Genomic DNA, 25,470 nt, shown 5'->3' with positions numbered 1-25,470 from the left:
ATAGCATCCAATCTACCATATCTTACCGCAGCTGGCCAGCAATATCTAGGCCTGGTGATGCCTCGCATACTGCAGTGATCCCACACCTACCTTCCCCACATCCAACTGGGTCGTTGCCAAGGTCGCTTCCCACAATTGGGCAGTCAAACGCTCAACACTTGTGGGGTCATACAGCATGTCCATCTTGGCATGCTGTTCGGCAGATGGGCTAAATCCTAATGTATTCATCCACCCTAGGCAATGATCTCCCTACGTAGTATAAGGGCATCCTGGCGATGAGCATCAGATCTGCTACACGACATTTCGACTCGACGAGTGTTCATCATGACTGATGTCAACAAGGGAGACTCGTGGCGCAGCCATTCGCGTTTGTTTCTGGCGTGTGGCGTTGTCATCTTGAGCCCATTTCAGTATGGATTTGATTTTGGGATGATCGGTGGGCTACAGGCTATGAGGGGCTTCTTGCAAGTATGGTTGCACCCAATCGACATCTGCATATCATACTTATTCGACATCAGATATTCGGGTATCGCGCACCTGCAGCACCTACAGGCTGGAACATCACGACCGAGCGACAGCAACTCATCTCTTCACTGATGACTCTCGGTGCCTTCATCAGCTCTGCCACCGCTGGTATTCCCTCAAAATGGTTCGGACGCCGCGCATGTCTGGCCGCTGCCTGCGTTACATGCTTTGTCGCAAACATCATTATGATGACCACAGAAAGTATCGGGGCTCTGTATGCTGGACGCTTGATCATCGGGCTAGCCAACGGATACTTCATGACGTTTGCTCAGCTGTATTTGCAAGAGAGTAGCACTGCTGAACTGCGTGGTGTGTTCCTGACTGGCTTCAACTTCTTCGTCTCATTTGGCACGCTCATTGGAACTATCGTGGACTGGGCGACTGCCAAACGACCAGACAAGTCAGCATACTTGATTCCGTTGGGCTTGATTTACGTCTTCCCGTTCATCATTCTCTGTTCAATATGGTTCGTGCCCGAGTCGCCTCGATGGCTCATTTTGCGAGGGCAATTCGATGACGGCGTCAAAGCCCTTGAGTGGCTACGACCACATGATCACGACAGTCTTGCAGAAGCCACCGCAATCCAAGCTGCTATTGATCGCGAAAAGGAAACACACTCTGGTATCGGCTGGCTGGACCTCTTTAGCAATCCTGTCGATCGGCGCCGAACGACCCTCGCTGTCTGCGCTGTCTTATTGCAAGCAGCGTCAGGTTCCATGTTTATCATTGGTACGCTACCTTGATTTCTAACGTTGTACACGCTGATACAAACTTCACAGCATTCAAAGCCTACTTCCTCCAAATGGCCAAAGTAGCCGACCCCTTCGCCATGTCCAACGTTCTCTCCGCTATTTCTATTCTCGCTTTCATCGCCAACTCGTTCATCGTCGTGCGTTTCGGCAATCGTCGCAATTTGCTCATGACGGGATTGTTGATCTGCGGTTTCCTCCAACTCATCATCGCGACGGTATACCACAAACATCCCAATGCCAAAGCTACTGGGAAAGTAACGGTAGGACTGACGGGCATCTACATGTTTAGCTACAACGGTATGATCAGTACCTATGCTTGGCTCTGCGGTGGTGAGCTACCCACCCAACGCCTCCGCTCGCACACTTTCGGTCTCGCGGCGGCCGCCGGCTTCGCTGGCGCGTGGCTCACGACCTTCACGGCACCGTACTTCATTAATATCCAAGCTCTCAACTGGGGCCCACGCTATGGCTTCATCTGGTTCCCCTCTTGTATTATCGCAGCTACATGGGTCTTCTTCTTCTTGCCCGAAGTCAAGAATCGGACGCTTGAGGAAATCGATGAAATGTTTGAAGCGCGGTTACCGGCTCGCAAGTTTAGGACATATGTAAGTCGAGGACGCGTTGACTTGAATGAGGAAGGGAGGAAGAGTATGGAAAAGGAGAAAGAAGTGGCGGTCTTGAGGAGTGAAGCTGTTGCAGCTGAGACGGCAGTGTCCAAGGATTGAAGGACGATGATGCGTGGGAAAGTAGATTGTAGGACTTCGCGGAAGCCTTTTACGGGGAACAAACTGAAGACGTTTTAAATCTATCAAATTTGCTGCTGGACAATGGAGAAGATGACATCTCAACATTTCAACTGGGTATCATTACACTGTAGTCTCGGTGCCCGGATTGCAGGCTGCAAAAGATACAGTGCTAACACTTTTGACTGCTCCCTGTATCTACGCATGCTGCATGCCTTCAATATCCTATATGCTCCGACATCGCAGCTGTTCAAATGTCGTCGCGCCATCTGGGCCTCAATCAAGTATCTTCTCGACCACCCAACTGCCACTCTTTTCCTTGCGTTGCACGACTCTCCGAACACCCAATCCCCAGCCTTGGGTGCCTTTATCTCCTACCAAACTCATCTCAACCTCGCACTCTCTCCGCTTCTGAGCCATTTCGACAATTTTGCCCCTCGGCTTGGACGCCTGTAGTAACGGTGTGTTTAGCGCGATATTAATGATCTGTGGTCGCGTTATGGGCGTGAGTGGTTGAAGTCTTGTCTTGGGTGCCTTTGTGCCATTGATAGTTGACGCGGAGGCGCGTTGCAGGTGAGAGTATATGATATAGCCTGGCATCTTGGCAGGTGGTGTCCTTGCCAGCAGGCTACTTGGATGCAGGAAAACGTATGGGTCGTCGCCTCTATCTACTTGCGAGGGAAACAGCGTGACATAAGGCACGTCAATCGCCGTCTTAGGTTTGCGAGATAGTTCAGGTGGCACAGGAGCCAGATCGGCTCGCATGGCTATTTGGTCAATGAATCCAGCGGCACAAATTTGCGTGAGGAGATTGATGCTGCGTTCTGACGGCGCTGGAAGCTTGGGGTTGTATGTTGAGATAGCGGTCGGACGATGGGCGCGTACGATGTTTGTGAGTTGATGGCGGAGCTGCGCTGCTTCGTTCATGGCTTTCGCATTGAGGAACATGTCCTCGCAGAAATGACGGGAATCCGTCTCATAGGCGTAAGCACATACAGCATTGCTGAACTTGATGCAGTCGCTTTGTTTGGCGTTGACAGCGAGTTTGGCTTGTGCAGCGTTGTAGGCCTTGCGGAGGCGGGAGCGTTCTTCAGCCTCCACATTGTCCTCTTCGGTGCGAACTGCGTCAGGATCTCTGGTAGGCTCGCGTAGACCGAGCTTGTTTTCTGGGATGATGAGTTCTGGAACGGAGAGGGCCGCTACCAGAGCAATTGTTTCGGCTGCTAAGCTTTGTGCTACGCCCATTGCCACCATGCGTGCGAATCGTGGATTGAGTGGGTAGAGCGACAACTCGTGACCAAGCTTCGTTACCTTACCATCAATAGATAGAGCTCCTAGATACGAAAGCAGATTCTCAGCTTTTTGTAGGCTTTCACGGTTCGGTGGTGTCGGGAATGGGAAGTTGACAACAGGCGCGCCCATGCTCTTGAGCTGAAGGATGACGCCCTCAAGAGGCGTCCTTGAGATCTCTGGCGCAGCATACTCTTCAAAGTCCCTTTCATAGACCGCAGAGGAGTACAGACGATAGCAATGACCTGGACCAGTACGACCTGCACGACCAGCTCTCTGGTTCGCACTGGCTTTACTGATCCAACCAACCTCGAAACTCTGTACTCCAGTCACAAGATCGTACTTCTTCTCCTTTGCTCTGCCACAATCAAAGACATATCGAATGCCTGGAATAGTCAAACTTGTCTCCGCAACGTTCGTAGCAAGCACGATGAGGCGCGAGCCATCTGGGGGCGGTTCGAAGACGCGCAATTGTTGGTTGGTGGGAAGCTGCGAGTAGAGCGGCAATACGTGCACATTCAAAACGGTATCCTCTGGTTTTTCGTCCTCAATCTCAAATTCCTTGTCGTCCTCGTCATCTAGTCCATGGATAACAGAATCCTCGGAGTCCGAACCATCATCTTCCAGATCATGGTCCTTTGAGCCTAGCTCGATATCCTCCGTTTCCAAGGGAGCGTCAGCAGGCGACACCAGCACTTTTCCGGCCTTGGCGTCATGTCCTTGCGTTGAAGCGAATGTCTGCTTCAGGCGTTTGGCAAGGTGTGCTATCTCATTTTGCCCTGTGACGAAAACAAGCATACCACCCTTGGGTAGCTTGCGATGGCCTGTGGATACTTTGTGGAACATCTCCTCCGCGTAATCTCGTTGAGTGCGACGAGCAAAGTGATTCGTAACAGTGTACTGTCGCCCCTCTGCCTTGATGAGTGGCGGAGGCAAACCTCGAAACAGTCGCTTGTTTTCTGTGAAATCCGATATTCGCAAAGTAGCAGACATGATAACAAGCTTAAGAGGGTTGATTTTGGCATCCTCTCTGGCCATCTGAGCTCGAAGGTCAACGATTCTGCTGAGCATTCCGATCAATATGTCTGTGTTCACGCTGCGTTCGTGTGCTTCATCGATGACGATGGCAGAGTACTTGGTTAGCACGAAGTCTTGCGTGATCTCTCGTAGCAGCACCCCATCTGTCATGAACTTCACCGCCGTCTTCGCGCTCGTTGTGGTGTCGAATCGGATTTGATATGCAACTTTTGATCCGTGGCTGCTAAGCTCATCACCAACACGTTTTGCCATACTCACTGCTGCAACACGTCGAGGCTGAGTGACGCCAATCAAGCCTGGCGTTGGTCCATCTGGAGCACCGTAACCGGCTTCGTATAGGAATTGTGGCACTTGCGTTGTCTTACCACTACCTGTGGCTCCCCAAACAACTACTACATCGTTGTTGTGTATCGCCTCCATTATCTTCTGCTCTTCTGCTACGATTGGAAGCTGCAATCGTGATTCTTGTATTTCAGCAGACCTTTCTACATTGACGCTGAAAGCCTTCCGTGTAGTATCTGTTGCAGTGTCCGTTCGTAATTCATCAGGTAATGGATCCTGCTCGGGGGCACGGGGTTTAAAATTCGCAGGCTTCGGCAGAAGTGCTTGTGACAAATTGTTCGTCGGGACGAATCCGATGGCCTCGTTTCGTTGCTGCGTCGCCCATGCTTTGAATGCAGATGTCTTCTCTTTCTTGGCGATTTTGCCGCTCTCGTCGGGGCCCACATGACTGTCGTCGTCGTCGCTTGAGTCTTCTGAGTCGTCCTCTTCCTCTTCTGAATCTCCAGCTTCCTCTGAAGTCGACCCTGCTGCCTCGCTCTCACTTCCTGACTCCACATTAGACGCATCGGAGCCAGCGCTAGATGCTGCACTGGCTTCTCCGTCGGCGGTTTCGGCGTCTTGCTCGTCATCAGAGCTGAACCCTTCCCACTCAACATCCTGCTCAATGATGACTGGCTTGTTCTTTGCCTTTCTACGCTTGCGCACTTGTATGATGGGTTTGCCCGATTCGTCCACCTCGAGCGGACGCTTGAGACCGCCTCCGAACGACCCAGCAGACTGTGACTTTGTAGGTGCCGGCACAGGTGTAGAGGCTGATGGCTGGGTGCGTGTCGCAACTGTGGGTGCGGAGAGCGACGAGTCGCTTTCAGGGAGAATAGCCCGTGATTCAGAAGGCTTTTTTGAGGCTTGTTGCGGAAACGCTGCTGACTCGCTGTCAGAGCCTTCGCTCTCCTGCTTGTATTCCCGTACAGGTCGCTCTTCAAACAGGATTCGTTCATTCTTGTCCACATCTATGCCTGCCTTGCGCTCAGCTAGCGCCCGTCGCAAAGCTTCCTTCTTCGAGTCAGAACCGCTTCCAAGCTTCTTGGAGCTCTGAAACAAGCTGGTGTCAACTCTCGTTGCAGCCAATTTCTTGAGAAGGGCTAGGTTCTCCTCCTTCTTCAGTTTCGTATCGACGTATTTATCCAATCGCTTCTTCTTCTTTCCGCTGATCTTGCCTTGTGATTCGCGCACGAGCTCATCCTTTAGGGCCCTCCTCTTCTCTTCGCGCTCGCGTTGTTCTGCTGGTAAGATCTGCTCGGCGTTGGCGTCTTCGATTTGCGCCCCGTTTGCGCTCTTCTGTCGCGCTACGACTTTGTGCTTGCGCTGCCTGGGTACGAATTTCGGCATGTCTGCGAGGTGTGGGCGAGGTGTGGGCGTCTTGCGACGGCACAGCCTGGGATTGTTTGCGACAGTCGAAATAAATTTTGGCGGAGGTTGCATCCACTATCACCGAGGGCGGTGGCAGAACCTGGACCTGGAGAAGCCGCCCCACCAGAGCGTGGCTCTGAGCGCGTCTAGCAAAGCACCTGGCAATTATTTCGGAATACTACAAACAAGACCTAGGAATCCGCCGACAGCATGGCAGCCCTCGCCGCAGCTCTTTCGGGAGACTATGCTGTTTCGCACACGTCGTACCCGGCGCGCACGAAGACGTCCTCCGCAACCATCAAAGGTCTTCGCACCGTCGCAACTGCGGTCAACTTTGCCGATAAGATACTTATCACAGTCAGCTCAAGACGGGCGATTGGCACACTGGGTATGATGAATTTTACAACATCGCCTCGAACTCATTTTTTTGCTGACTACATTAGGTTCACGTGCCCCTCGACATCGCTGCAACGGATGCCTCAGTGACCTCAAACGCATACCTCGATCGCGAAGAAGACGACCCAAGCTCTGACTTGCTACCGATGCATCATCTCACCGCGACAACGATACTTGGTGGAACAGTGCCGGGGCTGGAGATTCTGGGACAGACGCTTGCGACACAGATAGCCAGTGCTATCAAGACCAGAGACGAGAGGGAGACACGCATAGTCGTGCTAGGTATGGGCTTGGACAAGAGTATGGCCAGTAGAGGGGAGTTCGGTGCACTGATTGGGCTGGTCCTCGAGGTTATTTGAACTTTGATTACAGGCAACGTGCAGCGTGTTGCGCTGAGATGCTCGCATTGATGCTAATGGAGTACGCAACAGCACTGAGCCTCTACGTATGTCCGGTTCTTTCTTCTTTCTTCCGTCCTTGCTTCATGTTCAAGATTCCAATGCCTAAAAACGCCGACCCTATGCTGAACCCCTGTAGTCAAAGACGCCAAAAAATGCTCATCGCTCCATGCCGTTATATGCTCTCTCTGAGTTTGTTGATGAGTATGTCGACCGAAGCCATATCGTTGGCATCGAGAGCCTCTTTGGGCTTGTGTTCAGCAGGCATGTGCTCAAGTACAGCATCGAGGCCGGGTTGGAAATTGCGCACAGCTGAGGAGAGAGCGCTGGTGGCCTTCTTACGCGCTGTCTTGTCAGGATCCGAAGTCGCAAGACGCACGAGGGTAGGGATTGCGTTTTTGAGCACGAGAAGCTTTAGGCCGTTAGACATATATCATAAAGATGTACAGATAGCGGAATACTTACTCGTTCTTGAGAGCGGACATTGTTCTGCACGGCGGTACTGCAACACCAAGCAGCCCACTTTCTGATGACCGGATCCTCGCTCTCGAGCTGCTTAATCAATTTGGTCCAAAGTCCCAATGCCTCCATATTGTTGGCGTTGTCGATACCCTGGATGAGCTGCTCGAAGTTCTCGAAGGCTTGGTGCTTGGCTTCTGCCGTAGCTTCGTTGTTCTCAATGACTTGAAAAGAGTCTTGCATAAGGTCCGCGTCCGACGGACCTCTTACTCCTGCTATGAGTTGTTGCAGCGCTTCCTTGTCGACTTCCGACAAGGGCTGTGGTGCGGTCGAAGGGTCGTTGCGCGAGGCATCGGAGTTCTGAATGCCCCATTTGAGAAGGTTATTAAGCTGTGGGTCGTTCATGGTGTTGTATGAATTGATTTGGGAGAGCAGTGTACGTTTGTGAGGTTATGAGATGGTTGAGCGTGGAAATAATTTCGCTGCGCAGGCAAGGCAATGACGCCGGTTAGTTTGGGCCGACAGCCCCAGCAGATTCGCGAGCCTTCCATGGCTCGCAGCTGTCACGAGCGTTTGTACTCGGTGCAAATTGGCACGATATGCTCCAAGGTGAGAGCAAGCGACAGTACAAGTCCCAAAAGACATGAGACATAGACACAGACACTATAGGATGCAATACAGCTTATCGAGGTGGTCGTCTTTGGCTGCCCGTGCCCCTCCAAAGCACGTGACCTGCGCATCGCACCCCTGATCCGCCGCCAGGGGCACATAGCGGGGCTGGCTTGGGATTTGGCGGTGAACAACAGCGTGAGTGGAAGGCTGGGGTCGCAATGCAAGTGCAAGGCAAATCTACGCCCATCCGCCACGAGCATTTCTGTGAGACACGTCGTACACAGTGGAGAAAAATTATACACCAGTACAGCTTGGCAGGTGCAGAATAGCGCTGCCTGGCGGTCTGGTATGACATGTGTGCGAGAGGCGTCCTCATGCTGTGGCGGGGAGCTTGCGCGGCTGCGAAAACAGCAATTGTGCAGCCTAGACGCGCACTGCGATGCAAACAAGTATAAAGTGTCCAGCACACGGCACAGGGCAAGTTGAGCGTCTACTGCTGAATTTGATCGCATTCCCCGTGTGGTGTCGTTTGCAAAGCCCGCTGCTCTCAACCAACCTCGCAGCTGCCACCCCGCTAGTAAATCTGGGCAAGGCCGGCCCGCTTATTTCAGCACCCACCACCGACTTGCCTCGCACAACACCTTAACCTCCAACACCCTCATCCTGTAAGCTCCCCGACACCCGCGCCCCTGCTCAATCGCCTCAATACCGGCATCTCTGAACATCCCGCGCTGACTCCTCATCGTCGCAGCCATTACACCTCGCAGACACGTCGCAGCCCCCTCGTCTCTACCTAACCCTCCTAATCTCAACACCTAATCAGTCAACATGGAAGGTAAGCAGCTGAAGCCCAACGCCCCCGGCACACTCCCCGGCATCCTCAATCGATGCGCCGTCTATCTCAATGAGCTCTGCTGACCACTATTCCCAACTGCAGAGGAAGTCGCAGCCCTCGTCATCGACAATGGGTGAGCTCTCATTCCCGAATCACTACTCCAGCCATCCCTGCTGTGTGGAGGGGCTATCCGCATTGCCCGTGCCCACGCCCTCTCCCTCGCATAGCCGCGACGACTCCTCCACAGCCGCAGCGCGATAGGCATGGAATTCAAATGGACGTGAGCTGACCATTGCCAGTTCGGGTATGTGCAAGGCCGGTTTCGCCGGTGACGATGCGCCCCGTGCAGTCTTCCGTAAGTTTTCCCCTCATCCAGCTCGCACGCTGGAGCAATTTGGGCTCCATCTGCTCCAGCCGCGAGAACCATTGAGACGCACGTGCTGACCATGTTGCAGCCTCCATTGTCGGCCGACCGCGCCATCACGGGTACGACGATCCTCTGAGCAGCTCCTACGAGATTCGCGAGCTGACAACGATGCAGTATTATGATTGGTATGGGCCAGAAGGACTCCTACGTTGGTGACGAGGCACAGTCGAAGCGTGGTATCCTGACTCTGCGATACCCCATCGAGCACGGTGTCGTTACCAACTGGGACGACATGGAGAAGATTTGGCACCACACCTTCTACAACGAGCTGCGTGTGGCCCCCGAGGAGCACCCCGTCCTGCTCACCGAGGCTCCCATCAACCCCAAGTCCAACCGTGAGAAGATGACCCAGATCGTCTTCGAGACCTTCAACGCCCCTGCGTTCTACGTCTCCATCCAGGCCGTCCTGTCCCTGTACGCCTCCGGTCGTACCACCGGTATCGTGCTCGACTCCGGTGACGGTGTCACTCACGTTGTCCCCATCTACGAGGGTTTCGCTCTTCCCCACGCCATTTCTCGTGTTGACATGGCTGGTCGCGATCTGACTGACTACCTCATGAAGATCTTGGCCGAGCGCGGTTACACTTTCTCCACCACTGCCGAGCGCGAAATCGTCCGCGACATCAAGGAGAAGCTCTGCTACGTTGCCCTCGACTTCGAGCAGGAGATCCAGACTGCCAGCCAGAGCTCAAGCTTGGAGAAGTCCTACGAGCTTCCCGACGGTCAGGTCATTACCATTGGCAACGAGCGCTTCCGTGCCCCCGAGGCCCTTTTCCAGCCCTCCGTCCTTGGTCTTGAGAGCGGTGGCATCCACGTCACCACTTTCAACTCCATCATGAAGTGCGATGTCGACGTCAGGAAAGACCTGTACGGCAACATTGTCATGGTATGTATCTCAATCTTGGAAATGTGCATTATTAGCTGACCTGTCATAGTCCGGTGGAACCACCATGTACCCCGGTATCTCCGACCGCATGCAGAAGGAGATCACTGCCCTCGCCCCGTCGTCCATGAAGGTCAAGATCATCGCACCCCCGGAGCGCAAGTACTCAGTCTGGATCGGTGGATCCATTCTCGCTTCGCTCTCCACCTTCCAGCAGATGTGGATCTCAAAGCAGGAGTACGACGAGAGCGGTCCTTCCATTGTCCACCGCAAGTGCTTCTAAGGTACGATTATGTCAATTTTTAGTGAGAGAATCGTCGCTAACATTCCCTACAGCGTGTTCCTGTATGCGATTATCGAAATCATGGCAAGCCTGATAGCGGAGGCATCAATGTATTGGCGCTCTGTTAGCCCAGGGTTTCACAAATAACGGTTGTTCACAAAAGCGAGCTAGCGGTTGGGTGATTAGTTATGGAGAAGCTCGGGTTACGAGGGAGCTGTAGTAGGATCATAAGACTGTAGCCTAGAAATTTGGACCTTTGACATCCCTATGATTGTTCATGGCTTCGGTGCCTATGGCTGCCTTTTCAGCTGTTCACTGCGTGGCCAGATCACAGAAATCGTGCCCCTGCTGTGAAGCCGACATGCCAAATTTCTTGAACATTTCCCTACAGCAGGTCACACTATCTTTACAACACTGTCATGTAGGATAGCGCTCGCGTCAGACTCGTCTTCCAGTTGAACTTCGCCTCTCCAGTTAACCAAAACGCCCACTCTTTCGAACACCAAAGGGTCTAACCCAGGAGTTGGTACTGCGCTAGGGCTTTTCATCTTCACTTGCTTCAACACCAAATAGACCAGGAATTCCTCGTCCTCAAACGGGACGTCCTTTCTTTGCCCGATCAACCGTAAGCAGTGCACGTCTTGTGAGCCCTCGGGTTGTCCTCGACCACCATCGTTATCAAGATCGAAATCCATGTTGAAGTGGTTGTGTTGGTACCTTTCCTTGCCGATAGCAGTGATATACCACTCATGTGTGGAGGTACTTCTGCATAATGCGGCTCTGGTCAGAGTCCCTTTCAAAATGATGTAACCACACTGCACACGACCTGTCGGGTCGTCCTCCTTGAGAGGCGTATATGACGTTTTCATCAACGTGGCATAAAAGTCCGTCCTCCGCCGAGTATCCACAACATCTTGCAAGCCGCTCTGCAGGATACTCATATGACGATAAGAGATCGAATGTCTCTGACTTGTGGACGTCCTACTTTGCACGGAAGCCCAGGAAAAGGTTGGCGCCCGCCAAGGAGCGCACCTGATTGCCATATGTGGATCCCGCGTGGACCATACCAGATCAACGATCAAAGTTTCCTTCCAGAGACCGGCGACGTACTCCCATCCCGTCTCGTTCTGCAGAATCTTTGCAAGTCCGGAGATCGCTGGGAAGATGTCTTCAGGTTTCGACAATGCCATGCGTGAATAGTCCTCCACAGCACGTTGCCACACCGGAGGGCTCATGTGGATCCACAAGTTGGCGGGCTTTAAAAAGTATGGATGAAACATTTCTTTCGAGGTTGGCCATAGAAGCGATGGCGAGCGTGCGTTGTATCGACCCTCATGATGCCCACATTCGCATGCCAAACATTCCATGCACTCCCAAATCATCTCGTTATGCCCGAAGTGAAGGATGCGCGGACTCAGAAGCCTTTCTTGATGCACCCAGCCCCGACCGAGAAGCGGTAATTCAGCAGCACTGTGGGAAAGAGCCTTGCGGATACGGACCTTCGTGAGTGTTGTGTCGCCTAGTACATCGACGATGGGCTTGTCCATGTACTCTGGACCTGCATTGCGAAAGATACCTTGACTAGGACCTGATGATGCTGAGGCAGCAATGGTCAGGATAGAGTACTGGTATATGTCCGCCATCTTAGCAGATTGGACTTGCCAGTCGTCAAGGTCATCTTGGACAATACACAACGAGTCTATCCACAGATACGGGATTCCAAACGCCCTAGTGACGAAGACAGCGTCTTGAAAAGTCCTTGGCAGATCCCTCCAATAAATGACGTTCTGATGTCGTGTCAGAGAGTCTCGTGTGGTCTGTAGAGGCTGCTCGCCACCCCAACAGTGGCTCAGACATGCCCAGTATCCAAATTCTCCATTCTTATGCAGCAGCCGGACATCTGTAGACTCATTTGTACCGACGTCTATGATGCGAAACGGTAACTGTGGTGGACCATCCGGGCTCACTAGTGTTGGGCACATGGTGTTATGGCCCTTTACACAATCCACGAACCATTTGGACGCGGCACGCATGGCTTCCATAGATCCAGTGTTTCCTATGATTGGTTTCGCTATTGGAAGGATTGGATCATCCGCACCTACCAGGCGGTAGCGTTAGCTCATATCTTTATTTGTCCTGGGAAAACTTACGATCTACAACGAACACCTCCCTCTTATTAGGGTCTGTCTTGAAGATAAGCCCAGATTTGACGAATGATCCGGACAGTATGACGTCCTGAACTGGTTCTTTAGAGTCCTCCGCCCTCGTGAAGATCGGTTGAGAATTATCTGCAACTGCCATGCGGTTATGCTCCTTGTACCTTGCCATGTCGTGTTGTTTGCCCGTCATGTTGCATGCCAATATACAGTACTCGCAGCTGCACTGAAGACTTCTCTCCAAAGAGCCCTTTACAAAATTCCATGCCGATCCCTGGGTCGCATCGTACCTCTTCCTGAACGCGCGAAACTCTTCACAGATCGGGCCAAGTTTCTTCATTTTGTGAAAAGACAACCGTACATATACAAGGAAAGAAATTTAATGCCTTTATGAACAGCTGCAACTCTGTAAGACACCATCTTATCCAGGGGCCGATGTGGCATGTTGCAATGTGGTGCAAGGTTTACTATTGGCTGTGGATGCGAATACATGCATATGTGGAGTCACAAGATGCGGCACAGCGCGTACATGAACACGGCGCCTACCTTCTGTCGAATAATGATGCACATGAGTTGTCCTTCAGCAAAATCAAACGCCCAGTGACGCGTAATGTAAAACACCTGATCCCACATGGACGAAATGCGTTCACATTCTACTAAGTGAATACAGGATGCAACAGATATGTATCATGATTTGCTCAATGTGATTGAATTTGAACACATATGGCAGGACTGTAAGTCGTTGCGAGTATACAAAACATCTAGTAGAGACAATTCTCTTAATGTACTATTCATGTTCGGCTATTCTGCGGCGGCTCAGGTCTTCTAGTTACCTTCGCTGGTAACAACCTGAGGAGGACAAGTAAGCCTAGAGCGAGTATGATGTTGATGAGCCAGAATAGATGTCCACCCAGAATTTGGTACTTCACACCCAAAGCATATATACTAGTGGCCGAAGCGGGTGAAACGGCGCGGAGACCGCTCTGTATGGCTAGAACGATAGCGTTCAGGGTTCCGAGTGTTTCGTGCGAAGGTGCTATATCGTTCACGGCGAGCTGGACTCCGGCTGTAACATATTAGAAAAGGACCTACTGCAAGCGAGGCTGGACTTACTGAAAGACATGGCAACCCCACTGCCCAGTGCAAGCGTCAGCGGCGCCGTCGCCCAAAAGATCTTCGTGAGATGGTGGCGAAGGAGGAAGTTGAAGGCGACATTAAGAGCAAAGAAGATTGGCCACGCGCATGCACAGTAGAACAATATCCGCCCAGTACCTACACGTGTGTGGAGGCGCGGAAATACCAAGAGAAGCCAGGCAGCCTGTGAAGCACCCGCCAACGCTGTAAAAGCAGCAATGAGCTCTGGCGAGAAGCCCAGGCCACCTAGAGGTACTGGTGTATACATGAAGAGGGGATTGACCGCTGTAAAAGTATATGCTAACATCATGACATAATTGTAGATGAGCACCACTCTAGCGACACCAGGAGACTGGAAGAGTTGCCGAGTCGACATTGGTGGTTCACGTATGATGCTCTTGTCGACATGCACATCTAATGTCTGCTACGGTTAGTATGTCTCGTCAACTTGATGAGCTATACACACCTCTTTCACGAAGAAAAATGTCGTGAGAGCGGATGAGAGAGCAATGCTCGAAGTGACCATACCAGGTAGAGCATACGGGTAGTCGTGGAAGAATTGAATGCGACCAAAGGTGCTTGTATACTTCGTAGCAGGTCTCTCCAACACACCGCCTACGCGAATTTGGTCAGTAGGAGGACTGAGTATAAGACAGACTACACTGACCGAGCAGCGGACCTAGAAATAGCCCCAGGTTCCGAGCAAAAGCGAAATAGCTGAACGCTCTAGCCTGTGTGTATTTGGTGCTATTCTCACTGAGCATTGCTCGGACTGTGACTACAGTACCAGCGAATACACCAGCGAAACATCTCGCGACAATCATTTGCCATAGGGTCTGGCTCATGCCAAATAGGGTTGTTGCGACTGAGACTCCAATCAGGGAGAGCACGAGAACGGGCTTTCTTCCATAGCGATCGGAAGCCTACGATGGTCAGAAGTGTGGATATACTGTCCCAGTATGTGTGCCTACCTTGCCCCATAGCAACATGACGCACATCTGCGTGGCAGAAAACAAGCTTTCGATCAGACCTGAGTAAAAGCCGACTTCGTCCTTGTTTACATTGCCAACTATCTCAATCATGGAATTGATGTAAGGAAATATGCCGAAGAAAGCAATGGGCTCCACGACAGAGGTGTAGCATAACCAGAATATTTGTGCTTTAGGCAGTGGGACTTGCTGGTCGTCCTCATTGTTTATTTCCTGAACGGCGTCTTCGTTGTCAGCGGGTGTTTGGCCCGGTGCTTCATTTATTGGTGCTGGATCGATGCTCCTAAGCAGGGGGGTTGTTTCGGCGCTTGCTTGCGCTCCCATCCCGGCGTCCCTCTTAGAACCTGGAGGCATCGTTGTTGCTCTGCGCAAAAAAAGCAGGTCAATAAGTCGATGGTGCAGGATCAGACCAGGAAATAGTCAACACAGATGGACGCGTCTTTCGCTAGCTCCTCGGGAAACGTGCAGATTTTGGCGCTAAAGCAATGATCCTGGACCTCTGAAGATTGTATCATGGCCATCCAGGGATGCACCTTCCTAAAGATGCCAAGCACGAGATGTCGTAATATCCAAAGCCGAGCTCCGCCATGTCCGACATGAGCGTCATGGCTTGCTGCGGAACGCTTCCGAAAAGTCGATACAACCAATTCCTTGCCCATCCCGCCTCTGGTGCTCACCACCACATCATGTCATTCCAAACTGCGCGTCTTTCGCGCATACCCACAACGGGCTTGCGTCTGACAAGGCAGCGCCCGTTTTCCTTGTCCCCAGCCAGACTCCAATCCTCGGTGCCCACCGTAGCAACATGTCCCTCGCCTACATGCGAATGTGCCTCGACGCCTCCCGACCTCGACATCGACCGCAAAACCCCGCTTTTGAACTCAATGGCCGCGTATTCAGAACAAGTCATTCTGTGCACCGGCAAGGACGATTGGCACAGCAACATTGAGCAAGACGACGGCGCGACCGGCGCCTTTGTCAAGGGTCTCAAAGGCGTAATTGGCAAGGGTGGAGAGGCCTTTGATGTTTGTTCGTTCCCTGCCAGCAACGTTGAGGAGACATCCGTGCTAACTAGTAGCCATGTTAGCCGTTCCATAACGTCGTTATAACTGCTTCGTCGCTGCCTGCGAGCAAAACACCGAATACGACGACCGCATTGCTATTCCCTGCGTTCAAAAGGGTCGCGGCGATACCGCATACAAACGAGTCTTGGAACGATTTCGCCACCGCGTATCTGAAGGCTAGGACGCTACATCCTATGCATGATGGCTTGGCGGCAGAGCAAAAGGCAAGGCTCGTACGCGACGAGGAAGCGGCAACGAGACTGCCCACCGCAGAACCAATCACCAAACCCACGGTTCTGATATGTGGCCATGGCGGCCGCGACCAACGCTGTGGTATCCTCGGCCCGATACTGCAGTCCTCGTTCCAGGACGAATTACAACGACGAGGTATCGAGGGCCATGTGGCACAGATAAGTCACATTGGCGGACACAAATATGCTGGAAATGTCATCATATACCTCCCTCCTAGTCCTCTGCACAATGCGCATGCGCTCGCTGGAACGGGGATTTGGTATGGTCGTGTAGGTCCTGAGAACGTCGAGGGTCTTGTGGAAGAGACGATTGTGAAGGGAAGAGTCGTTCTTGATCTATTGAGAGGAGGCATTACGATGGATCGCGGCAACATTGGGAGAATGGTAGAAGCGCAGATGGCCAGAGCGAATGGCAATGACGGGACGTTGAAGTTGAAGCCTAGGGTCCGGTGATGAAAGGTTGAGACGAATGCATTTTGTATAGTGCAATATATACAATCACATGACTTGAGATGCTCCTTGTAATGCTGCAAGAAATCCTCATTGCCACTTGAACACTGCCGTATTTTCCGCACTTGACCTGTCTGCCGAATTGGAGCTCGGATCATCGCCTATAAGCCACGTCCAATCACCCATCATCTCTTCATCTGGCTCTGCAGCCAGTTTCGCCTTCTTGTCTCCGTCTGTTCGTGTCCTCGGAGTCCTTAAAGCCCAAAGACTGATGATTTCGTCCCACACATCCTGCACTCTAGCTGCTCCTCTTTTCCAATATGCCCTGGGTAGATACCCCAATTCACCACCCTTGTTCTTCTCATACTCGAGTTCTTGGCCCGGGATGCCCAACGATACTTTCAGTTCTTCGACAGTCGCGAAGCGCTTAGTATAATGTTTACTTTCAATTTGCTCTCTTGTGCGCATCTCGTTATTCACCCACCGGCGATGTTCGTTAAGTTTCCGCATAATAGATTGGCGCTGCACCGCCAAAACCGCAGACGTGTGTGGAGAGATGGCAAGTACATGTGCCAGCAGCATTAGTTGTTCTGGAAATATAGCGTTGTACGACTTGACAAAATGCCGGCGTGTTGATATGTGCATGTCATGGAGGGGTCTTTCAATGACGAGATATTCTGGTGCTATACTAACAGGCGTGTGGAAAGCAGCGACTTCTTCTTCGTACTGCGAAACATGGTCCACTCTAGTATCTTTTGGACTGATGCGGCCCGCCTTCCTGAGCATTTGTACAAGTGCGGGGCGTCTTACAGACAGGACTTGCGGCGGAACGTAGTGGGGCCTGAGGTAGTTGGGCAAGGTTGCCATGAGCGCATTGACACGATCGTGAACCTCTTGCACAGGCAGGACACTTGCCGCCATGGATGATAAGAGTAGCGCATTGTTCTTGATAGTAGTTTCTGGAGCTGTGAATCTCTCAGATTGCTCAGCGCCCGTTACATCTTTCAGCTTTTGCGAGCTGGCTGCTTTTTCCTTTGAGGGTCTATTGTCCTCTTCCAAACCTCTGGCCATGTTCTTGTTGCTGGCGACCGTTTTTCTTTCATCACTGTCTTGATTCAGTGCTGTTTCTCCCAGCTCATGTACACCAGGACTTACAGCAGCTGACTCATTGCGATCTCGAACCCCATGAACATGTTCACACTTGTGTGTTTTCTTCTTCTTTGGACTGACGAGATTGCAAAGCTTTCCATCGTTGACGATAATGACATTCCAGTCGCTTGGCACAAACTCGAATCTGGCGTGGGGCTCCTTTGTGGCGCTGAGGCCCCAAATTTTGCCTGTCTTCTTGTGAAGCCATTCTTGGCCTTGGTCACTGCGAATTATTTGCTCTAGAACCCATCGGGACTTGGAATCACAGTCTTTCGAGACCTGTCCGTCGAAACCCTTTTCAATCTCCACATCAAATTTGCGCTTGCCGTCAATTTGTACGACACACTTTGTCGTTCGAGTAAGACGAGGAATGATATCGAAATCGGCAAGTGGAAACCCAGCGGCAAATACAGTAGTCAGTCGAGAGACTCTCGGGTCGTCGGCCGTCCTGGGGCCAGAAGATCCATTGAGCAAATGCCATGCTTCTTCTGCCACACCAGGGGCAATGGGAGCAGTCATGCGAATAAGGTGAGCCATTGAGTGCCACTTTAGGTAGGATGATACGGCAGAGCATTGAGGAGAGTCATGTATAGTGTTTGTCAGCGTCATCAAGTCGCTGACGATCGTATTCAGAGAGTATGTCTCTGAGTATGATAGTTTGACACTCGCAATGATTTGCTGGGTCTTGATCCACAGCTTTCTGTCTTCCGCTGTAAGCAGAGCGAGCATTTCACGTCCCGCTTGACTTCCAGTAGGCTTGTTGCTTGAGCGGGATGGTTCTAGTACCTCTCTCTGTGCAAGAGTTTTCAAGATTTCATAGAGCGTCATGTCTGCATGCTCCGGAATCTCGAAGCGTGAGAGATTGTCTTCGGGTACCCAGGAAATAGTAGAAAGCCGAAGGATCCGCTGGAGCCAGCGCTGAACACCTGTGATCTTTTTCGCATCCCACTCGAGGACATCGCCGACTGGTGCTTGAAAGAGCATATGAGCTCTTGTCGCATCCACGCCATACATGGCAATTGTAGCACCTGGGTCTACGCCGTTGTACTTGCTCTTGGACATCTTTTCGTAGCTACGATGGGGTTGTAGTCCATTCGCCTTGATGCAGGGCGCGGACGGAACCGTCAAGTCAAGTTCATCCGGCCTGAGGAACCGCCCATTTTCAGGATTCGTAAATGTCTCTCCATGCACCATGCCCTGTGTGATGAGTTGCCTGAATGGTTCTCCATTGACGCGCGTGCCCTCCGGCCATGTGGCGGTGGATGCAAGAAACTTGGAGATGAACCGCGCGTAAAGGAGATGCAGGATAGCGTGTTCAACTCCGCCAACGTAGAGGTCTACTGGCATGCCTTTGTTTGCTTTGTGTGGGTCCAGCAGGGCATTCTCATTCTTCGGGTCCAAGAATCGGAAAAAGTACCACGACGAGTCCATGAAGGTATCCATGGTATCAGTTTCGCGCTCAGCAGCTGCACCGCATTTGGGGCAATCGGTTTTCTTCCAATGCGGATCTTCAGCCAACGGATTGCCCTTCCTGCCATCAAAGAAAGTGTCAGGCAGGTTTGGCAGCTTGACTGGTAAATCTTGCTCGGGTACGGGTACAGCGCCACACGACGAACAATGTACAATGGGAATCGGCGTACCCCAATAGCGTTGTCGACTGATGAGCCAGTCCCGCAGACGCCAATTTTCGGTGATACTGGCGCGCTTCCCAGATTCTTGAAGTGCTGCAACAACCTTGTGCATTGCTTCATCAGAAGACAAGCCATTGAACCCGTCAATGTCGGCAACGATGTAACCTTTGTCGGTCACAGGCTTGTCATGGTCACTCTCGGGGATTAAGGGCGAAGATGCAGAGCCAGGCTGCATACCTACTACGACTCTAATGGGTTTGTTGCCAGCGTTGGCTCTCCAAAAAGCATGGTCTCGCGTGTCATGACCAGGCACTCCCATGACTGCACCAGATCCATAGTCGTCGAGGACATAGGGTGCAACATATACGGGAACATTGGACTCTACACCAGAAACGCGTTCGGCAATTGGGTTCCTTGCTGTAGTGTGTTGGAGCAGATATCCTTCTTTGCTGTCTGGAGACAGGTGCTTGGCATTGTCAATGAAAGTACGCAATCTAGCATCTCCAAGCGCCTCGTGCTGGACTATGGGATGTTTGCACGAAAGCGCAATATATTGCACGCCAAAAAGGGTGTCTGCCCTTGTGGTGAAGACGTCAATTGCATCGTGCCGCTCGCCAGTAGCTGTTGAGTGGACGTCAAAGCCAATGGTAGCGCCCTGGGATCTGCCAATCCAGTTTCTCTGCATAGCAAGCACCTTTTCAGGCCACCTGCCATTGTGCGCGAGGGCAGCCAGGTCGCTTAATAGAGGCTCCTGGTATTCCTTGATCTTCAAGAACCATTGTTTGAGCATGAGCTTGTCGACCTTGGCACCAGAGCGCCATGAGCAGCCATTGGCATCCACTTGTTCGTTTGCAAGGACGGTCTTGTCGACGGGGTCGTAGTTGACAAGAGATTCGGCCTGGTACGCGAGACCACGCTGGTGAAGCATGAGGAAGATGCGCTGGGTGTGCTTGTAGAAGTCGGGGTCGCAGGTACGTAGTTCCTGCACACAGCTATCAGCTCATGCGATCCGGACACAGCGTCGCACGTACAGCATCCCAGTCCCAGCGGCCACCCATGACCTTGATTTGGGCCTTCATCGACTCGATGTTTTGCAATGTCCATTTTTCAGGATGGATCCCCCGTTCGATGGCAGCGTTCTCGGCGGGCAGACCAAAAGCATCCCATCCAATGGGATGCAGGACGTTGTAGCCTTGCATGTGCTTGAAGCGTGCCAGGACATCAGAAATGGTGTAGACGCGCAGATGGCCGAGATGCATGGTGCCGGACGGGTACGGGAACATGGGCAGCACATAGATGCGTCCCTTGTCGTTGTTGCGCAGTTGGTTCCATTGCGGCTCCAGCTTGTCCCAGTGAGGCTGCCATTTCGCAGTGAGCGTCTCCAAGGCCGGGCCCTCAGCTCTTTGCCTGCGCTGGGCAGCCCAGTGGGACGCTGCACGGCGGCATGGCTGTGTGGTGTGGCCGGGGACGCCCCGCCAGGATATGCGCTGCAGACTGAAGCGCACCATTAGCAGTTCACGTGCACATGTCGGGGCTGCATGTGGGTGGACATGAGCGAGCGATGCCGTCAAGTGTTGAGTGTTGAGTGTTCGCGTCAAGCTCACGTGCCAAGCTTTGATGCGCCTGGACGCGATTTGGATTTTTTTGGCGGCGTTGGTGGAAACGGCGCCCATTGGAACGGCGTCTAGGCCCACAACGTCATAGCACAGTGGTTCTGATGGTTCTGGTGCGGTGCAGTGCAGTGGACTGGGGCTTCACGACACGCACACGCACACCGACACGTCGACCGCTGCTGCCCACCGTCGCAGCTCAGGGGCAGTCGCCAGTGCCCGTTGCAACCACTCAGCCACTCAACCACTCAACCACTCAACCACTCAACCACTCGATCCAATTGCGCGTGCCTGTCCATGGCTATGCCCCGGTAGAGCCGCACGCAACGCTCCTTCCCTCCCGCGCCTGCCCTCCCGCTCCGCAGCATGGCCGGCCGCTACTCGCGCGACTCCCTCGAGCTGGCGTCGCTGGCCTCGTCGTCGCACGCCTCGCGCCGCACGTCCGAGGGGTCGTCGGCCTCGGGCGCGCCGTCCTCGCGCAGGCTCTCCTTCGACGACGAAGACCCGCTCTCCGAACTGAACCCTGCCGGCCACGGCGAAGCTGCCCGCCCGCAGCGCAATCGCTCCTACAGCGTCTCGTCCGCCTTTGACTTTGCCCCCAACCTCTTCCCGCTGTCCAGCACCGCCCAGGGCTACACTGCCCTGGGCGCCCCCGCGAACCCCGCCCTCGACCCGTCGAATGCCCTCAGCGGCGGCTCGCTGGAGCGGAACAAGAGCCTGACCTTCCTCAATGGCCTCTCGCTGGTCGTGGGGCTCATCATAGGCAGCGGCATCTTCTCGTCGCCCTCGCAGGTGAACAAGAACGCCGGGTCGCCCGGCGCCTCGCTCATCGTCTGGGTCGTCGCGGGCGTGCTTGCCTGGACTGGTGCCGCAAGCTACGCAGAGCTCGGAGGCGCCATCCCGCTCAACGGCGGCGCACAGGTCTACCTCTCCAAGATCTTCGGCGAATGGGCCGGCTTCCTCTTCACCTGGTGCGCAGTCACCGTGCTAAAGCCCGGCTCGGCAGCCATCATCGCAATCATCTTCGGAGAATACCTGGTCCGCGCCGTCGTTGGCGCCGAAGCCGTCGACGCGAGCACATGGCTGAACAAGACCGTGGCCCTCGTCGGCCTCGTGCTTGTCACGCTCTTGAACTGCATCTCCACTAAGCTGGGCACACGCAGCGCCGACGTTTTTATGATCCTCAAGTTTGTCGCCCTTCTGGGCGTCACGGCGATTGGCATTGTCGTGGCAGCCACTGGTCTCTCCTACAAAGGCCAGGCCAACCAGGACTGGAAGAACCGCGGCTGGTTCGACGACACCAACACCAACATTAGCAACTGGGCCGTAGCACTCTATGCCGGCTTGTGGGCCTTTGACGGCTGGGACAATGTATGTTCATTCTCTTCCCATGCCGTGTCTTCCCCTAACACGACACACCAAGGTCAACTATGTCACCGCCGAGTTCAAGAATCCAAGCCGTGACCTTCCGCGCGTAATCCACACTTCGCTACCCCTCGTCATTCTCTGCTACATTCTCGCCAACATATCGTATTTCCTCGTTCTTCCCACCTCTGTCATCGAGTCCTCCAATACCGTTGCAGTCGCATTCGGCTCTCAGGTCTTTGGCCCCATTGGTGCCCTTATTCTTGCCCTGTTTGTCTCAGGATCATGCTTTGGCGCCCTGAATGCGACGACCTTCACCTCTGGTCGACTCGTGTATGCTGCCGGCAAAGAGGGCTACCTGCCCGCCATGTTCGGCAACATTGGCCTAGGAAAGAACCACAAGGCCATACGCCTACACTCAATGAATGCTGGTACTGGAATGACCAGACTGCCAAGGAAGTTGGTCGACTGGTTTGCAGACGCGGATGCTGGCTTCTTCTTCACACCCGTATCCGCCATGATACTAAACGCTGCACTTACGGCTGTATACATCCTGATCGGCTCCTTTGATACTCTCGTCACTTTCTACGGCGTCGCAGGCTACACTTTCTACTTCCAAACCGTGCTCGGTCTTATCATATTACGCGTCCGTGAGCCTGATCTTGAACGTCCCTACAAAACATGGATTACTACACCAATCATATTTTGCTGCGTAAGCCTGTTCCTACTGAGTAGAGCGGTCTTTGCAGAGCCGATCCAGACACTACTCGTTGTGGCCTTCATGGTCGTCGGGCTAGTGATATGGTTTGCATGGGTCGGGCGACGCCGAGGCAAAGAAAAGGAGCGGTTCAGACAAGGTGGCACAGAAAAAGTTGGGTGGATGTTTTGGAAGAGATGGAGCGGATAATTAATGTTGTTTACGTTAGTCAATGAAACTATGTCATGTCAAATCACCGCATAACACCCCAAGCGTCATCACTGTTGACCATGTCGATCTTGTCTCACGTAGATTCTTCGCCTTGGTGGCTACCAAGTGCAAAGGTAATCGCACAGACATCAAGAAAACATGGTATTGGAAATAACAACATTCTAATGTCCTTGTTGACTCAAAGATACTCGGCGCACCAAATGGTGGATAGGCTGTTCTGTTCTATCAAGGAGTTATGGGTGTACATACAAAAAGAATCGATGCTCGTCAATGCAATTAGGCGAAAACACCGACCAGGAACGGATGAAGAAGTAAAGTCTGTGCAAAGGCAAAGGTGGTTGGGGGGTTGAGGGGATGAGGGGTTACGGGGTTACGGGTTGGGGGGGGAGGGGGGATACAAGAGAATGTGTGTGCTCCCTGCGCAGCACATGATATGTAAGTCGTGGAAAGGAGTGACTTGGTATCGTATCGACATGAAGGCAGTGTGAGACCTGATGCCCACTGTGCGCTTTGGCCTCCTTCTGAAGCTCCAGCGCCTGCTGCTGGGGGCGGATGTTTTGTAACGTAACAAAAAGCCCAAGGGTACGAAAAGGGGAACCCCAAACTGGCTCCAGAAGTGTAGCGCCAGCAGCGTTAGCCGCCGCCCCGGACCCGGCCAGGAACGAACCCCAGAGGAAAAGAAACAAGAACCCTTTTATCGTACAACGGCTTTCGCCAAACCCGGTCTATGAATAGCACAATTTCGCGTCTCTCCCTCAGATCCAGCCGTTCCGTGGTGGACTACGCGACATGGTTCCTGCACCAAGTGGTATCCTCGCCGTAGGTGATGGCGCCTGGCGGATAGAGGCTGGCGTCGTCGGTGATGCTACAGATCCAGTTGGGGTGACGGGGTTCATGTGTAGGCCCGACGTACAGGTGGGCGCGGCGATGGTAGTCTTGGACAGTGGCGAGCGTGGGGGCGGAGCAGGCAATACCTTCTCACGCTGAGCTTGGAGATAGGCGCTACTATTATGCGAAGGTGTGATGGGAAATGCCGGGGTCCTGGCTGGGCTTGGCATGCGAGGTCGAGCAGGTGGTGGTGACGGGAATTGACTGGGACTAGCGAGGACTTCATCTGAAGTGGTTTTGGTCGGGGATGGAGATTGGATTGGGAGACCCAGCGACTCACCACTAGACTCTGTGTCTCCTCTCCTCAGGGAAGGGACGCTGGGCTCCGTTTCCATGTTGCGTTCTACCCGGGTGCACTTGGCTGCTGCAAGAGTAGCAGGTGCAACAGAGAAGCGAAGACCAATTTGAACCGTTGCACTGCTATCGGTGCTACGATTTCGACCATGTTTTTCCGAGAACAACGGTCGTGGCTTTGTCAAAAACTCGAATGCTTCACTAACGTTGGTAATAGATCCCCTGCGCGTGAGGCGTCGTAGAGCGAGCTTAGACACTCGCGATTCACCCGGGACCGCGTTAGGGTCGTATACCGTTGCTGGCAGACGAGGGACCTCCTCGGCACGTGTCGGAAAGAGGGAGTAGCCACGTTTTTCCTGGTCTTGAATGGCCTTGGATTCCTTGACATCTGCAACAGCCGGAGGTAGTGGCCATTTTGTGGGATCGATCGGGCTATGTGGCTTCACTGAATTAGGTGTCATGGCGCGCTGCGGTCGTTGAAAGTATTCGGGGTCGAAATCTAGGCGGTTCTTCTCAGGGCCTACGTCAATTAGACCCTGGCTGTCGGATGGCCGACGACCGCCTCGCAGACCCATCGGACCACTGATGTTCATCTCGAGATCGCTTGGGCCAAAGAATCGGATCTTTGGCCGCTGTTGCTGTTTAGGGGCTCTCATTTCTTCGATCGGTCTAATCACCATGCGTGTGGCATTCGTGCGGAGGAAAAGGTGGAAGAATGTGATGACGAGTCCGGTTGCGAAAAGGGATATTTCTGCAACTCGTGCGGTGGCCAACGCGTTCATGAAGTCTCTGCGGAGGGACTGGATTTCAACCGGCATGACAAGGATCTAAGTAGGTTAGTAGATGCGCAAATAGCACCACAATCTTGGACTTACATAGATCAATGATACGACCAGAAGATAGTAGCACATACGCGAGGCCGAAATTCTCTCATTGTGGTCCATGTTGGATGTTCGCATGAGTTGGATGCTGATGATGGCGGCCAAAAGTAGGCAGAAGAACACTAGAATGCAAAGTATGACAAGAGTGAGAAGGTCGTATCGCATCGGGAACCAAATAAGACTCCCAAAGCATCGGTTGTACATGGGCCAAGCAATCGTGGGCATCCACGTTAGCATGAGCAGAAACGACACAACTGCGATGCAGATTGTCGTGTTCCACTTGCCGCGCGGAGCAAAGCGTTCGGTTCTGAGGGATCTACAGGCCATTTCGATGCCGAAGACCATGG

The 25,470-nt window shown here is 53.0% G+C and overlaps 11 protein-coding genes across 11 annotated transcripts; 5 read left to right on the top strand and 6 right to left on the bottom strand.

The window, feature by feature from the left end:
* Positions 1 to 324: 324 nt before the first annotated feature.
* On the top strand, positions 325 to 2,002 carry SNOG_01143 (hypothetical protein; the record flags this gene model as incomplete). The annotated part of the gene is made up of 3 exons (XM_001791746.1): positions 325 to 436; positions 553 to 1,254; positions 1,305 to 2,002. 3 exons carry the CDS (start codon positions 325 to 327, stop codon positions 2,000 to 2,002), a joined length of 1,512 nt encoding a protein of 503 aa, XP_001791798.1.
* Positions 2,003 to 2,296: 294 nt separating this feature from the next.
* On the bottom strand, positions 2,297 to 6,019 carry SNOG_01142 (hypothetical protein; the record flags this gene model as incomplete). The annotated part of the gene is made up of 1 exon (XM_001791745.1): positions 2,297 to 6,019. The coding sequence occupies one exon, from the start codon at positions 6,017 to 6,019 to the stop codon at positions 2,297 to 2,299; it is 3,723 nt and encodes a 1,240-aa protein (XP_001791797.1).
* A 231-nt stretch (positions 6,020 to 6,250) lies between these two features.
* SNOG_01141 (hypothetical protein) lies at positions 6,251 to 6,795 on the top strand (the record flags this gene model as incomplete). The annotated part of the gene is made up of 2 exons (XM_001791744.1): positions 6,251 to 6,397; positions 6,484 to 6,795. 2 exons carry the CDS (start codon positions 6,251 to 6,253, stop codon positions 6,793 to 6,795), a joined length of 459 nt encoding a protein of 152 aa, XP_001791796.1.
* Positions 6,796 to 7,009: 214 nt separating this feature from the next.
* Positions 7,010 to 7,698, bottom strand: SNOG_01140 (hypothetical protein; the record flags this gene model as incomplete). The annotated part of the gene is made up of 2 exons (XM_001791743.1): positions 7,010 to 7,246; positions 7,300 to 7,698. The coding sequence occupies 2 exons, from the start codon at positions 7,696 to 7,698 to the stop codon at positions 7,010 to 7,012; spliced, it is 636 nt and encodes a 211-aa protein (XP_001791795.1).
* Positions 7,699 to 8,603: 905 nt separating this feature from the next.
* SNOG_01139 (hypothetical protein) lies at positions 8,604 to 10,601 on the top strand. The gene is made up of 7 exons (XM_001791742.1): positions 8,604 to 8,740; positions 8,843 to 8,873; positions 9,040 to 9,095; positions 9,196 to 9,226; positions 9,282 to 10,053; positions 10,103 to 10,334; positions 10,387 to 10,601. The coding sequence occupies exons 1-6, from the start codon at positions 8,734 to 8,736 to the stop codon at positions 10,331 to 10,333; spliced, it is 1,128 nt and encodes a 375-aa protein (XP_001791794.1). The 5' UTR covers positions 8,604 to 8,733; the 3' UTR covers position 10,334; positions 10,387 to 10,601.
* A 713-nt stretch (positions 10,602 to 11,314) lies between these two features.
* Positions 11,315 to 12,682, bottom strand: SNOG_01138 (hypothetical protein; the record flags this gene model as incomplete). Its single annotated transcript, XM_001791741.1, has 3 exons — positions 11,315 to 11,365; positions 11,401 to 12,233; positions 12,484 to 12,682. 3 exons carry the CDS (start codon positions 12,680 to 12,682, stop codon positions 11,315 to 11,317), a joined length of 1,083 nt encoding a protein of 360 aa, XP_001791793.1.
* Positions 12,683 to 13,280: 598 nt separating this feature from the next.
* SNOG_01137 (hypothetical protein) lies at positions 13,281 to 14,966 on the bottom strand (the record flags this gene model as incomplete). Its single annotated transcript, XM_001791740.1, has 5 exons — positions 13,281 to 13,555; positions 13,603 to 14,044; positions 14,090 to 14,238; positions 14,291 to 14,546; positions 14,595 to 14,966. The coding sequence occupies 5 exons, from the start codon at positions 14,964 to 14,966 to the stop codon at positions 13,281 to 13,283; spliced, it is 1,494 nt and encodes a 497-aa protein (XP_001791792.1).
* Positions 14,967 to 15,199: 233 nt separating this feature from the next.
* Positions 15,200 to 16,380, top strand: SNOG_01136 (hypothetical protein; the record flags this gene model as incomplete). The annotated part of the gene is made up of 2 exons (XM_001791739.1): positions 15,200 to 15,637; positions 15,700 to 16,380. The coding sequence occupies 2 exons, from the start codon at positions 15,200 to 15,202 to the stop codon at positions 16,378 to 16,380; spliced, it is 1,119 nt and encodes a 372-aa protein (XP_001791791.1).
* A 578-nt stretch (positions 16,381 to 16,958) lies between these two features.
* Positions 16,959 to 20,830, bottom strand: SNOG_01135 (hypothetical protein; the record flags this gene model as incomplete). Its single annotated transcript, XM_001791738.1, has 4 exons — positions 16,959 to 16,967; positions 17,188 to 19,097; positions 19,167 to 20,097; positions 20,189 to 20,830. The coding sequence occupies 4 exons, from the start codon at positions 20,828 to 20,830 to the stop codon at positions 16,959 to 16,961; spliced, it is 3,492 nt and encodes a 1,163-aa protein (XP_001791790.1).
* Positions 20,831 to 21,133: 303 nt separating this feature from the next.
* SNOG_01134 (hypothetical protein) lies at positions 21,134 to 23,082 on the top strand (the record flags this gene model as incomplete). Its single annotated transcript, XM_001791737.1, has 2 exons — positions 21,134 to 22,138; positions 22,191 to 23,082. The coding sequence occupies 2 exons, from the start codon at positions 21,134 to 21,136 to the stop codon at positions 23,037 to 23,039; spliced, it is 1,854 nt and encodes a 617-aa protein (XP_001791789.1). The 3' UTR covers positions 23,040 to 23,082.
* A 758-nt stretch (positions 23,083 to 23,840) lies between these two features.
* Positions 23,841 to 25,186, bottom strand: SNOG_01133 (hypothetical protein; the record flags this gene model as incomplete). The annotated part of the gene is made up of 3 exons (XM_001791736.1): positions 23,841 to 24,034; positions 24,229 to 25,069; positions 25,118 to 25,186. 3 exons carry the CDS (start codon positions 25,184 to 25,186, stop codon positions 23,841 to 23,843), a joined length of 1,104 nt encoding a protein of 367 aa, XP_001791788.1.
* Positions 25,187 to 25,470: the final 284 nt, after the last annotated feature.

Source organism: Parastagonospora nodorum (assembly GCF_000146915.1).
Source record: "Parastagonospora nodorum SN15 chromosome Unknown scaffold_2, whole genome shotgun sequence".
NCBI lineage: Eukaryota > Fungi > Ascomycota > Dothideomycetes > Pleosporales > Phaeosphaeriaceae > Parastagonospora > Parastagonospora nodorum.
This window is presented reverse-complemented; position numbering and strand designations above follow the sequence as displayed.